Raw genomic sequence first — 13,991 nt, 5'->3', positions numbered from 1 at the left:
CCCCGCGGCCTTGTGAATGTTGACCTGTATAAAGGTCTTGCTCAGCTCTAGCCTTTAGCTCAGTGCGATTGTTGCCTGTAATTGGGATATGTACGTACAGTCACTGTTGGGACGATGTCGTTTACGCACTTATTGATAAAGCCGGTGACTGAGGTGGTATACTCCTCAATGCCATTGGATGAATCCCAGAACACATTCCAGTCTGTGCTGGCAAAACAGTCCTGTAGTGTATCTGCTGGCTTCAATAGATCTGTCTGTTTAGTCTTAGTGTTTGGGCTTCTGTTCATAGACCTACCTTTTTGATTAAGGGCTGAATGATAAGTTAGTTGAGTAGCTGAATCAGATGTTGTTGGGATGGACCAGGATTGAGGGTTCATGTTATAAAACTACTGATTCAGAGGAAATTGTAAATGGTTGCACTTCCCCCTTGTGGCTCAACATAAACAAGACAGACATTTCACTTCCCAAACAGCAGGTGGCGATAAAACAACATACACACTTCCTAGTCACCCAACTAACAACAAACGAATAATAAAATCACAACATCAGCTGAGAGAGACGAGACATTATTCTGCACTATTTTACGTCTTTAAAATGACCAAATTGCAGCTGTTGAATGCTTACCTGACAGAACGTTTAACGGTAGTGGTGCGGGAGATTCTGGACGTGGTCGGGGACACAGTGGCCGAGTACCGAGAAGAGACGGCTAGGACGAAGAGAGAGAACGAAAGCGCGAAGAGACAAAATGAAAGCCTGCGGCGACAGCTCCGGGACATCCTACTCTTGGCGGAGACAGACTGGCGTGAGAACATTTATTGGATAATGCTAATTTAATGGTCATGCAAAAATGAATTGGCAACCTGTCAACTAGTTAGTTACTTTGGGTGACGTCTGTCTGTTGACGATTGATAGTAACGTTACGTTGGCTCGCGAGAAGTGCCTGAATTCTGAATATCCCTCGGAGCAAAAACGAACAACTAATAGTAGTGCATGATTAATTACAATGTCATAAATATCTACTAAATGTCATACTTATTTAATGACAGCACTTTGTATTTGCATCCTCTTTCTATGCAGGATCCACTAGCCTTTCTCTCTCTGGGCAGCAGCAGCTCTGTGAGCAAGAGTGGAACATGACCCAGAGCCCCAGTCAGGAACATGACCCAGAGCCCCTGCAACAGAGCCAGGTCAACAGACGAGGGCTACAGACACAGAGCCAGGTCAACAGACGAGGGCTACAGACACAGAGCCAGGTAGTATTGGGTAAGGATGGGGATCTGACAGGACCAAACCAGGGACACACTGAAACAGTAAGAGTAGAGGAGAAGCCCAGTCCAGGGGAGGGAATCCCAAAGACTGAACACAACTCAGACCCAGAACCCAAGGGTATTGGAAACGCCTCGTCCTTGGCCCCATCTCTGTTCTCCTCCAATGCCCACTGTGCCACAACAACTGGAGCAGCCAAGGCTGAAATGCCAGTCCTTAGGACAGAGGGAAAGACGTCCGCTCCCATCGTCCCAATCCAGGGACGGATCAAAATGGAACCCAAGGAATGTGACGTCACAGTGAACCTCACCAACCATGAACCTCAATCCAGTTCAGACTACACAGGTCGTCCTATAACACGACTACCCCACAACCATGAACTCTCAGGCGACACTGGCTTCAAAGACCTTCCAGATATGGACATCTCGGAGCTCCATAACACACCCGTACATGACCAGCAAACATATGAAACAGAGCCTGGGCCCAAGGACAGGGTGTTGCCATACGACGAGAGTAACAACTTCACCCCCACCGACAACCAGGAGGGACGCCCACACCGCTGCACCCGCTGTCGGGAGAGTTTCAGCCAGGCGGCCAGCCTCCACCTCCACCTCCAGTCCAAGAAGCCCTACGCCTGTGACTGGTGCTGTAAGTCCTTCGCCCAGTCGGCCGACCTGCGGCGCCACCACCGCATCCACACGGGGGAGAGGCCCCACCGCTGCTCCTGGTGCTCCAAAAGCTTTACCCAGAGAGGCAACCTGAGACGGCACCTGAGGTTGGCATACATTCACATGTTGTATTATTATACAGTGAGCTCCAAAAGTATTGGGACAGTGACCCATTTAGTTGTTTTGTCTCTGTACTGCAGCATTTTGGATTTGAAGTGATACAATCACTATGATGTTAAAATTGTCAGCTTTAATTGGGTGAACTGTTTAGAAAGGACAGCACTTTTTGTACATGGTCCCCATTTTAGGGGACCAAAAGTATCGGGACAAATTCACTTATGTGTATTAAAGTAGTCAAAAGCTTAGTTAGTATTTAGTCCCATATTTCTAGCAGGCAATGATTACATCAAGTTTGTGACTCTACAAATGTGTTGGATGCATTTGCTGTTTGTTTTCATTTTTGTTTCAGATGATTTTGTGCCCAATAGAAATGAATGGTAAATAATGTATGGTGTCATGGACTTAATAAATGTTTTGGTCAATAAGAATATAATATGTTTCTAAACAGCCGTCAATCTTTACATAAAAGCTAAGTACTGACAATGTGGCTGGGTCATGGGCCTGGGCATTGGGCAAGTGTGGTAGTATGGGCTATATAGGTTGGAGCCCTGTGACAACTTGTCCTCCATTGAATGTTGATTACCTGGTTCTTCCCTATCACCAGGGCCGGCTCCAGGCATAAGCACCATAAGCACCGCAGTATCAACTTACTATTGAGAGTTAAAATAGTCGAACACACAAGGTGCAAGTTCGAAATTTGGACGTGCGTCAGCAATTCTTCTCGTCACTCAATTAGCCATGTTGGCTAGCTGTTTTAAATGAGTCTAGCAAGCGATCTAAACGTGTAGTAATCATGGCCGACTACCGACCACGTGCCCGGGAGTCCTGACCTCCAGGTGGCCCCCATTGATTTTTGTCAGTCACTCTCACTCAGGTATTATTAACAAGTCACATTAACAAGTCACGGCAAAATGTGTAGAATGGCAGGAAATGCACTTTAAAACTGAAAAACATTATCTCCATCACATGGCAAAAAGGGTAGAATTGAAGGAAATTAGCTGTAAAACTATAAACCGTTTTCTCTTTGCCCCGTGGCAAAAGGAGTAGAAGTAATGTGAATGTTACCATGACCACGGATAGTCCTGAATGATGATGACTATATTTATGCATCTGTAACTTTCTCACTCATCATTATTCACAAATCATTTGGGTCTATCCGTAGTCATGGTAGCATCCACATGAATGTAGAAGTGTTTAGAAACATATTCAATTCTTATTTATAATAAAAGTGACTCCAACACATTACCATTCATTTCTATTGGGCACAAAATAATCTGAAACACAACCAAAATCAACAGCAAATCCATCTAACAAGTTTGTAAAGTCACAAGCTGTAATCATTGCTAGGAATAGGGGCACACATACTAAACTTTTGACTACTTTAATACTCATATAAGTGAATTAGTCCCAATACTTTTGGTCCCCTAAAATGGGGGGGGGACTATGTACAAAAAGTGCTGTAATTTCTAAACGGTTCCCCCGATTATGGATGAAAATACCCTCTAATTAAAAGCTGACAGTCTACGCTTTAACCTCAGTCATTGTATCATTTCAAATCAAATTTAATTGGTCACATACACATGGTTAGCAGATGTTAATGTGAGTTTAGTGAAATGCTTAAAATACAGTATATACAGTGTTGAGACCCGATCGATCACTTGACACTTTAATAAATGGATCACTAGTCACTTTAAACAATTCCACAGTTTACATATCTTACATTACTCATGTCACATGTACAGTGGGGAGAACAAGTATTTGATACACTGCCGATTTTGCAGGTTTTCCTACTTACAAAGCATGTAGAGGTCTGTAATTTTTATCATAGGTACACTTCAACTGTGAGAGATGGAATCTAAAACAAAAATCCAGAAAATCACATTGTATGATTTTTAAGTAATTAATTTGCATTTTATTGCATGACATAAGTATTTGATCACCTACCAACCAGTAAGAATTCCGGCTCTCACAGACCTGTTAGTTTTTCTTTAAGAAGCCCTCCTGTTCTCCACTTATTACCTGTATTAACTGCACCTGTTTGAACTCGTTACCTGTATAAAAGACACCTGTCCACACACTCAATCAAACAGACTCCAACCTCTCCACAATAGCCAAGACCAGAGAGCTGTGTAAGGACATCAGGGATAAAATTGTAGACCTGCACAAGGTTGGGATGGGCTACAGGACAATAGGCAAGCAGCTTGGTGAGAAGGCAACAACTGTTGGCGCAATTATTAGAAAATGGAAGAAGTTCAAGATCACAGTCAATCACCCTCGGTCTGGGGCTCCATGCAAGATCTCACCTCGTGGGGCATCAATGATCATGAGGGAGGTGAGGGATCAGCCCAGAACTACACGGCAGGACCTGGTCAATGACCTGAGAGAGCAAAATCCTGCAGCGCACGCAAGATCCTCCTGCTCAAGCCAGCGCATGTCCAGGCCCGTCTGAAGTTTGCCAATGACCATCTGGATGATCCAGAGGAGGAATGGGAGAAGGTCATGTGGTCTGATGAGACAAAAATATAGCTTTTTGGTCTAAACTCCACTCGTCGTGTTTGGAGGAAGAAGAAGGATGAGTACAACCCCAAGAACACCATCCCAACCGTGAAGCATGGAGGTGGAAACATTCTTTGGGGATGCTTTTCTGCAAAGGGGACAGGACGACTGCACTGTATTGAGGGGAGGATGGATGGTGCCATGTATCGTGAGATCTTGGCCAACAACCTCCTACCCTCAGTAAGAGCATTGAAGATGGGCCGTGGCTGGGTCTTCCAGCATGACAACGGCCCGAAACACACAGCCAGGGCAACTAAGGAGTGGCTCCGCAAGAAGCCTTTCAAGGTCCTGGAGTGGCCTAGCCAGTCTCCAGACCTGAACCCAATAGAAAATCTTTGGAGGGAGCTGAAAGTCCGTATTGCCCAGCGACAGCCTCGAAACCTGAAGGATCTGGAGAAGGTCTGTATGGAGGAGTGGGCCAAAATCCCTGCTGCAGTGTGTGCAAACCTGGTCAAGAACTACAGGAAACTTATGATCTCTGTAATTGCAAACAAAGGTTTCTGTACCAAATATTAAGTTCTGCTTTTCTGATGTATCAAATACTTATGTCATGCAATAAAATGCGAATTAATTACTTAAAAATCATACAATGTGATTTTCAGGATTTGTGTTTTAGATTCCGTCTCTCACAGTTGAAGTGTACCTATGATAAAAATTACAGACCTCTACATGCTTTGTAAGTAGGGAAACCTGCAAAATTGGCAGTGTATCAAATACTTGTTCTCCCCACTGTATATACTGTATTTTATATGTGATATGAGTAATGTAAGATATGTAAACATTATTAAATAGGCATTATTTAAAGTGGCATTGTTTAAAATGACTAGTGATCCATTTATTCAAGTGTCCAGTGATTGGGTCTCAATGTCGGCAGCAGCGGCCTTGAGATAGAAGCTGCTTCTCAATCTCACGGTCCCAGCTTTGATGCACCTGTACTGACCTCGCCTTCTTTATGATAGTGGTGTGAACAGGCAGTGGCTCGGGTGGTTGTTGTCCTTGACTATCTTTTTGGCCTTCCTGTGACATTTGGTGCTGTAGGTGTCATGGAGGGCAGGTAGTTTGCCCCCGGTGATGCGTTTTACAGAATGCACCACCCTCTGGAGAGCCTTGCGGTTGAGGGCAGTGCAGTTGCCGTACCAGGTGATACACCCCAACAGGATGCTCTCGATTGTGCATCTGTAAAAGTTTGTCAGGGATTTGGGTTACAAGCCAAATTTCTTCAGCCCCTTGAGGTTGAAGAGGTGCTGTTGTGCCTTCTTCACCACACTGTCTGTGGGTGGACCATTTGAGTTTGTCTGTGATGTGTACACTTAAAACTTTCCACCTTCTCCAATGCTGTCCCTTCGATGTGGATAGAGGCTCCCTCTGCTGTTTCCTGAAGTCCACGATCATCTCCTTTGTTTTGTTGACGTTGAGTGAGAGGTTGTTTTCCTGACACCACACTCCGAGTGCCCTCACCTCCTCCCTTGTAGGCTGTCTCGTCGTTGTTTGTGATCAAGCCCATTACTGTTGTGTCGTCGTCAAACTTGATGATTGAGTTGGAGGCGTGCATGGCCACGCAGTCGTGGGTGAACAGGGAGTACTGGAGAGGGCTGTGCACACACCCTTGTAGGGCCCCAGTGTTGAGGGTCAGCGAAGTGGAGATGTCGCTTCCTACCTTCACCACCTGGGGGCGACCTGTCAGAAAGTCAGTGACCCAGATACACAGGGAGGGGTTGAGACCCAGGGCTTCCAGCTTGATGATGAGCTTGGAGGGTACTATGGTGTTGAATGCTGAGCTGTAGTCAATGAACAGCATTCTTACGTAGGTATTGTTTTTGTCCAGATGGGATAGGGCAGTGTGATGGCTATTGCGTCATCTGTGGACCTGTTGGGGCGGTATGCAAACTGAAGTGGGTCTAAGGTGGCGTCGATTTCAAATCCCAAGTGCTGGAGTTCAGAGCCAAAACAACAAATACTGTGTCACTGTCCCAATAGTTTTGTAGCTCACTGTATATTGTAGCGAATCTAGGCGGTAGCTCTGACCAGCGACTGTCAATCCAACACCTTTGCCGTTACGCCCAAAAATCCAAGCCTCTTGACGAGGTTGCTAGGTGTTGGGTTAAAGTCTCTTCACTCCATTTATATACTATTATTTTTATATATATTTTTAAAAGTTATTTCTATATTATAGGATCCACACCGGTGAGAGACCCTACAGCTGCCCCTACTGCCACAGGACCTTCAGTGACGGAGACACCATGAAGAAGCACAAACGGACTCACTCTGGGGAGAAACCCTATCGCTGTGTCCAGTGCCCCAAAAGTTTCACTGTGGCCAGCGGCCTGCGGGTACACCTGAACACACACCTAACAGATGCAGGGCAGCTCATCACATGAGGAGGTCAATGCGCGAACTAATCAGCTACTACTGAATCGGCTGCACCATTTCAAACACAGGACGACATGAAGGGATTGTGAAAAGTTGAAGTGTTTTAGCAATAGGAATATTTCCTAAATTTATTTATTGGGATTAATAAAAACGGTGCAGTAGAAAACTAATGGATAATGTCATCGTGGCTGATGGTTCCAGCTTGATTGAAGAGTGTGTGTTTGTGAAAATTAATTAAATCAGTCCATTTAATTATTAAAATCACATTTCTGATTCTGTATTTCTTTTGTATTAAACTTGAACCATCTTTCAGGTTGTTTATTTCCAAAAGGAAGATGCCAGATGATATTTATTAATATACACACTAATAAGGGTGCAAACCTAACATATTTAAGTGGAAAATCCCTTTAATAAAACTCTTGCCTCCCCTTTTTCACGAATTACGGTAGCGTCGGTAGAGTCAAATAACCCGGAAGTGAATGATTCCGCGGATATGTTTACAAAACAGTCTAGCTTGGGTCGTTATTAGTAGGCTTTCAGTGGATTTTAACAAATATTTTGGGCAGGCTACATTTCTAGAAAATGACTAAACTACAGCTTTTGAATGCTTACCTCACCGAGCGGTTAATGGTGGCTGTAGATGAGATACTGGAGGTGGTCGGGGGGACAGTGTCAGAATTCGAGGAGGAGACTGCCCGTACGAAGAGAGAGAATGAAGTACTAAAACGAAGGTTACGAGAAGTTGGACTCGACACGGGAACGGAATGTTCAGCAGGTGACGATGCCAATGGCTCTTCGTCTATTGTCTGCACTCATCTGAGAACAAGTGAAAGCCAGATGACCTCTGTTGCCTATACTGTTTTCATCTGTCAATTATTTCACTGCGTGTAGATAAAGGGGAGAGGATGCAGGTTTTTCTAGAATATTGTGATATGGGGCATTTGGACAGTCTAAAGCCCAGTAGATTACATTACCCAAGCAAGCTCATCCTACAAAATGCCTGTAAACTCATGTTTGGATCGTTGCTTCTGTAGTTGTGTGAATGGAATCAAGCTGATTTCTCTCTCTTTTCTGTCTGTTTGTTGGTCTGTCCATCCAGTCTCGACCAGGCCTGTTTCTCTCTCTATGTCTGGGCAGCACCAGTGGAGTTCCGACCAGGGTCCAGACCTTGAGTCTACACAGACCCAGAACCACATGGTAATGAACCAGGATAAGATGCCTGCCACACATAGCCAGCTACCCACAGAGTGCACCGAGTGGAAGAGTCTGTGTAACTCTCCACATACCCTGTCCTCACAACAGACCGATACATCAGCTACTACCCCAGTAGTAGCTCCATTGACTTCAGCGTCCGTGAAAAGGGACTTGGACGAAGAAGACGACCAGCTTCTGCTTCCCTCTGCAAATCCCTTCAGCAGCACATCATGCCCCGTGGACAGAGTGGTTTTACACTATAACTCTGAGGGCATCAAAACAGAGCCTAGTGATACTATCCCTACTGACCTGGGGTCAGTATCTGCTCAGATGGGGTGTGGTGAACTAAACCCCAGTTCGGACCCTGGACCAGCCACTGTTGAAACCAGGTACACTGTTTCAGACCTGAGCGCTGACCTGGAATCAGTGGTTGCAGACAGCAGCAGGTATGGTGCCTCTGCCTCGGGCGTCCCAAATGACCTGGTATCAGCTAGTGCGGCCATGATCCCAGATGGCTTTTTCCGTCAGATTGGCAGCGATGGTTGTGTAACAACAGGGCCAGAACTAGACTTCGGGGACACCACCAGTACCGTAGGTCCCTTGACCTCCCTGTTCTATCCGGGTCAAACCAGACGTCAACCACAAACAAATAGGTCAACAAATAGGGGTCATCAACAAATAAACAGGTCCACAAACAACAGGGGTCAACAACAAACAAACAACAGGGGGGATCAGAAGTCCCACCCGTGCCCTCAGTGTGGTAAGATATTCAGCCACGTGTCACGCCTCAAGATCCACCTCCGCATTCACACAGGAGAGAAGCCGTACGTTTGTGCACTGTGTGGCAAGCGATTCAACAACGATGGCACACTGAGGAACCACCGGCGCGTTCACACGGAGCTGCGGCTGTACGGCTGCCCTGTCTGCGGCATGAGCTTCAAGGACGCCTACACGTGTAGGAAGCACCAGCGCGTTCACAATGGAATGCGGCCTGCCGGAGGCGGGGCCCACACCTGCAGCCTGTGTGGCAAGGCTTTCAGTGAGGCAGCTAAGCTGACCAAACACATCAGGACTCATGTGTCGGACATTGGGTGAGGGCAGTACAACCTATAAAGACTTTTTATAGCATACATAAAGGCTTTATAAGCGCTATATAAATGCTTCACAAATGATCTATAAGCCTATGTCATATACTATAAGTGGTGTATAAAGGGTGACATAACAATTCCCACTGTAGATTTGATTGCCAAATGTAAGTTAATAAACCATTTATAGATTATGACATATAATTATGATTTGTAAAAGCATTTAAGTAGCGCTATATAAAGCCTTTAGATATTTTTCTTTGCCACGGAGCTCCCGAGTGGCGCATCCTGCTAAGGCACTTCACCCGGCGTGCAGAGGGGCGTCACTACAGCCTGACGTGACCGGGAGTTCCAAGGGCAGTGCACAATTGGCCTAGCACTGTCCGGGTTAGGGGAGGGTAGGGTTGGCAGGGGATTCCTAGTCTTAACTTGCTCTAGCGTCTTCGCGTGGCGGAATGGGCGCCTGCAAGCTGACTAGGGTCGTCAATTGAACGGTGTCCCCCTCCAACACATTGGTCCGGCTGACTTCCGGGTGTTAATAAGAAGCAGCGTGTTTGTCCGATCCTCACCTCTCCTTAGCCCGTTGGGGAGTTGCCGTAATGGAACACAATTGGATACCACAAAAATGCTTTCATTTCTAAACGGTAAAACGGACACGTGGGAAAATCTCTGATCCAAAATGCTGGAGTATAAGAGACACATTTTATTTTAGCTTCACTGTCCAAATACATATGGAGGGGTGTGTATGACCGTGGCTGCACCGGCTTCAAGGGGACAGGTCTTTGTGTACTCTGTCTGTGGCAGACGGTGTGCATCCCGCTTCTGATAATGCAGTCATCAGCGATCCCACAAGGAGTAGTTGAAGTCATCATCAGATGTGATGAACTACCTTAAGCAAGCAGCAAGTGTGTGTGTAGACTTTTTTAAATTTTTTATTACTGTGCGTGTGTGTTTTAACTTACTGTATGTGTGTTTGTGCACCAGCCCGTCCAAAGGGCAGCGGGGCCCTGTCTGTCAGTCTGTTACAGGGAGGTTATTTACTTTTGCTGTGTTGTAGTATTGATCCACTTCCTGCTTGTGACTCGGGGGGTGGAGCCTACTGTCCTTGGAAACTGCAGATGATGAACCATAGGTTGAAGACACTGGTGTCGAACACAATTCCTTGAGAGCCACAGTCAGTGTCTGCTTGTTTTTGATCTTAAAAAAATATATATGTTTTTAGGATCTAGACCTGCAAGAAAAACCGGGGTCATGTTGACTTGGCATAAAACGGAAATGAAGTGAAACTATTTGAACTTGTCCAATAACAAACACTGATTAATTATGTAAAAAGCAGGAACCCGAAACCCACTGACACTGCAGTGCAGAATCTAAGGACTGGAGTTGTACTTGTGTGGTTTAGGAGTCCAAAACCACATTCCTTACCCCAGGACACTTCATAAGGTGACTATCCAGGAAAATTAAAGGAAATTGAGCACCCCTTGTCTGCACTGAACTGAGGATTTTATTTAGAGAGACACAAACCGGCTTAGGATGCCTTCATTAGAGTCTCATCATGGTCTCTCATAGCAAGTGCTCAGACTTAATGTGACGCTGATAGTTCAGAGCCTAATGTACAATAAATGGGTTTATTTTTTAAATGTGTGCTGTTTTATTCATGTTTCCAGTTGCCTTTAATTTAAAAGTTTGTCACATAAAAAAACAGCAGTGTCTTATTGATTCTTGCTTGATACTTGTTCTGGGAAGTTGAAAAGTTAGTGCTACCCGGGATCCTTGGGACGTCCCCAACCCATAACCCTAACTTTAACCCTTAACTAATTGTAACCATTGTAAATTTAAACTTCAATGAGGTAATGTCAGAGTTGGTACATCCCAAGAATGGCGGATAGCAAGGACCGTTTAACATGGTCAGGGCGTCAGCTAAATTACTAACGCTTGAGAATGTGTAATGTATTCATTGAACCACCAGGGGGTAAACGTGAGCTATTTTACTGTTCAGTAGCACTGAGTGACTACTGCATTTCCCTCAGGTAAGCCATCTCACAAAATAGAAACCAAGTCAGACTTATACAGTAGTGCATTCCGAATGTATTTTCATATTGTACACAAAACACCTGATATAAATGTAAGAACAACAATTGTTAAAAGCACAACAAGATAATTGTATACAGCCATTGAAACGTCAGTAAAAACCCACATTCACACATTCAGTCGTGCATTAAGAGACAAATATAAGAAACATGACAGAAAACAAAAATAGCAATACAGGGAAATCACCTCAATAATAAATCAAGTAATAATAATAATACTTATTTGATCAAATACTTTTTGGGGGGGCTGGGGATAGTTATATTAGGAAGGGGACAACTTGTTTTTGTCAATACTGTATTGCATCATGCAACAACATGGAAGAACTTCTGTAGTCATAATATTATCAGTGTATGTCATGTTTTGGATGCAAGTGAATGTGTTCGTTCCAAATGGCCCCCTATTCCCTATGTAGTGGACTACTTTTGACCAAGGCCCATAGGGTTATGTAGGGAATAGGGCTCCATTTGGGTTAAAATGTCAACAACACAAACAGGATATCTGATGTTAGATATTTGTGTGCCGGTATTTGTGTAGCATAGGCATATTATTACCAACATAGACATCAATTTGTTGTTAAAAAATAACCATGAAAGATATGGAAATCAATCAAATCAGCTGAACAAGAGAAGTAAAAGAGCCCGTAGACTAAAACGTGCAGATGAAATCTGATAAAATTGGAGGTATGATGTTGAGTTGTGTATGTCAACATTAGTGACAAGAGGCCGTAAGGCAACCAGAACCGCATTCCCTATCCCACTCGCAAACATCTCCATCTAAACCCAGCGTTTCCCAAACTCGGTCCTCTGGACCCCAAGGGGTGCACATTTTGGTTTTTGCCCGAGCACTACTCAGCTGATTGAAATAATCAAAGAAACTCTCATCTAACTTGAAGGGATCATCACCACCACCACCAGTTTATTCCATAGCATGAAGGAGTTGTGCTTAATAACATCCAGGCCTTGTAGTGTAAATGACTTATAGTCAGCATGCATTTTCTCCATGGTGTGTTATGGTGTGTTGGTTTGAATCACCCTTATAGACATTGAAACATACAGGTAGTGCATCCCATCCTGTGGCAAGTCATCCCCATTTATACCTGGTGCTAACATGTGTCCTTTGTCCTAATCCTGTCAACATTTGGATTGTGCCCACATGTTTAGACAGGTGTAGATGATTAAAAGACGCATTGCTATCTGATTGTGATCAGATCTTCTAAGTGTAAACAGACAAGATCAGGAAAATATCAGGAAGAGGGACGCATGTTTGAACCAGGTGTAAACAGGGCTCTAGAGAGAGCCTAGATATGGTTCATGTTCACTGAGTTCCAAATCAACCCATACCCCCTACCACCTAGGCACTACAGTAGATCTGAAAGGTTTAAAGTGGATCCAGATCAATACGGTCATGGCTTCCCCCTTGCGTTCTGATAAGCTAGGTGGAATTTCCTCAGTATTTTTGATCTATCCAATCCTCTCAGATCTCTAGGAATTCCTAGGTGGTAGGTGGGAAGAGGGATGATTTGGTCTGTATCCCAATTCTCCACACCTGCCTTGAGGGAGTTTCCACCGTTGACATATTAAAGACTGGAAGTGTGCAACAAAGGGAGAAGGGTGAAGAATTGTGACTGAGCCTTGTGTCTTAGTAGAGGTGTGGCCTTACTCATGACTTACGGATCTTGGGAGCTCATTGGTCAGTACGTGCCAGCGCTCCACCCTCTGACCCTTGTTCTTAAGGCAGTCCATCCAATGACGGAGGGTGTCTCCCTGTGAGTGACAGCTCAGGCACACTCCACCTGTAAACATGTTAAACAGTGTCACCATGGGAACCTTTCAGGAGTTCAATGTCCCAATGCTTCTCATAGGGATGTGCCCTCTGGGCATAGGGATGTGTCTCTCTCGCTCTGTGTGTTTGCGTGCGTATGTGTACAAAGTGAAGAGTCTCACCTATGAAGTCATTGGAGCGCCCCAAGTCGTAGTCCCAGACAGTGACCTCCAGAGTCTTATTGGACAGCTCTGGCATGGAGATCTCATAAAAGAACTCCTGTAGGGTGCAAGGGAACGACAGGAGAGCCCATTGAGTAGGAGGAGGTTGCTACTGGACACTGATCTATGGTCAGCTTTAGTGTTTCCACCTTAATTACTAAAGTTAGGATTTGTGAAGGGCAAACTGATCCCAATGCCCACACTGTAGAATGAGCAGGGGAGAGAGGGAGGAGAGAGGAAGGGGGGGAAGACATATAGCGATGAGAGAGCCAAGGAAAGACATTACTGATATGCTTAGTGTTCAGACGATTGCAAATTATGATCCATTGTTATAATTAGGGATGCACCGATATGACATCCAATATTTCCCTTGTCAAAAAATAAACAGATACCGATAACCGATACTGCATTTTTTTGCGGCCTTTTAACCATTCTAGAACAGTTAAATAGTTGAAACACACACACTGACAAAGTTATTTTGGTGGCATTTACGTATGTCCCCATTACCAGCGAAACATAATCAAAACCTATTTCTTTCACTTACTTGCTGTGCTGTTTCGTTGTTCATTTGTTTAATTCTCAAAAAGGATTTCATCATCCATGTCAAGCAGTGAAGTTTCAGCCCTGTCTGTCCGTGGCCTCTCTTCCTCGGTGGGCAC

At 44.7% G+C, this 13,991-nt stretch overlaps 3 protein-coding genes across 4 annotated transcripts in view; 2 read left to right on the top strand and 1 right to left on the bottom strand.

Annotated features, from left to right (window-relative positions):
- The first annotated feature begins 442 nt into the window (after positions 1–442).
- Positions 443–7,287, top strand: LOC109893132 (zinc finger and SCAN domain-containing protein 21). The gene is made up of 3 exons (XM_020486193.2): positions 443–802; positions 1,078–2,041; positions 6,784–7,287. The coding sequence occupies exons 1-3, from the start codon at positions 595–597 to the stop codon at positions 6,986–6,988; spliced, it is 1,377 nt and encodes a 458-aa protein (XP_020341782.1). The 5' UTR covers positions 443–594; the 3' UTR covers positions 6,989–7,287.
- Positions 7,288–7,438: 151 nt separating this feature from the next.
- On the top strand, positions 7,439–10,899 carry LOC109893131 (zinc finger and SCAN domain-containing protein 2). Its single transcript, XM_020486192.2, has 2 exons — positions 7,439–7,755; positions 8,080–10,899. The coding sequence occupies exons 1-2, from the start codon at positions 7,563–7,565 to the stop codon at positions 9,267–9,269; spliced, it is 1,383 nt and encodes a 460-aa protein (XP_020341781.1). The 5' UTR covers positions 7,439–7,562; the 3' UTR covers positions 9,270–10,899.
- A 428-nt stretch (positions 10,900–11,327) lies between these two features.
- The window catches only part of doc2a (double C2-like domains, alpha), a 51,352-nt gene continuing 48,688 nt past the window's right edge, over positions 11,328–13,991 (bottom strand). For both annotated transcript variants that reach the window (XM_031827104.1, XM_031827103.1), the window contains exons 10-11: positions 13,294–13,390; positions 11,328–13,142 (exon numbers count right to left, since the gene is read on the bottom strand). In XM_031827104.1, coding sequence (XP_031682964.1) covers positions 13,006–13,142; positions 13,294–13,390 — 234 coding nt within the window. In that variant the 3' untranslated portion in view covers positions 11,328–13,005. The remainder of the gene's footprint in view (positions 13,143–13,293; positions 13,391–13,991) is intronic.

Source organism: Oncorhynchus kisutch, linkage group LG6, assembly GCF_002021735.2.
Source record: "Oncorhynchus kisutch isolate 150728-3 linkage group LG6, Okis_V2, whole genome shotgun sequence".
NCBI classification, from domain to species: domain Eukaryota; kingdom Metazoa; phylum Chordata; class Actinopteri; order Salmoniformes; family Salmonidae; genus Oncorhynchus; species Oncorhynchus kisutch.
The sequence above is the reverse complement of the archived record's forward strand: the minus strand, read 5'-3'. Positions and strand labels throughout refer to the sequence as shown.

Coding starts and splice junctions, on each gene's coding strand:
- LOC109893132 (XM_020486193.2), top strand. CDS start 595: ATGACCAAATTGCAGCTGTTGAATGCTTACCTGACAGAACGTTTAACG. Junction 803..1,077: donor CTTGGCGGAGACAGACTGGC/GTGAGAACATTT, acceptor CTTTCTATGCAG/GATCCACTAGCCTTTCTCTC. Junction 2,042..6,783: donor AACCTGAGACGGCACCTGAG/GTTGGCATACAT, acceptor TCTATATTATAG/GATCCACACCGGTGAGAGAC.
- LOC109893131 (XM_020486192.2), top strand. CDS start 7,563: ATGACTAAACTACAGCTTTTGAATGCTTACCTCACCGAGCGGTTAATG. Junction 7,756..8,079: donor GGGAACGGAATGTTCAGCAG/GTGACGATGCCA, acceptor CTGTCCATCCAG/TCTCGACCAGGCCTGTTTCT.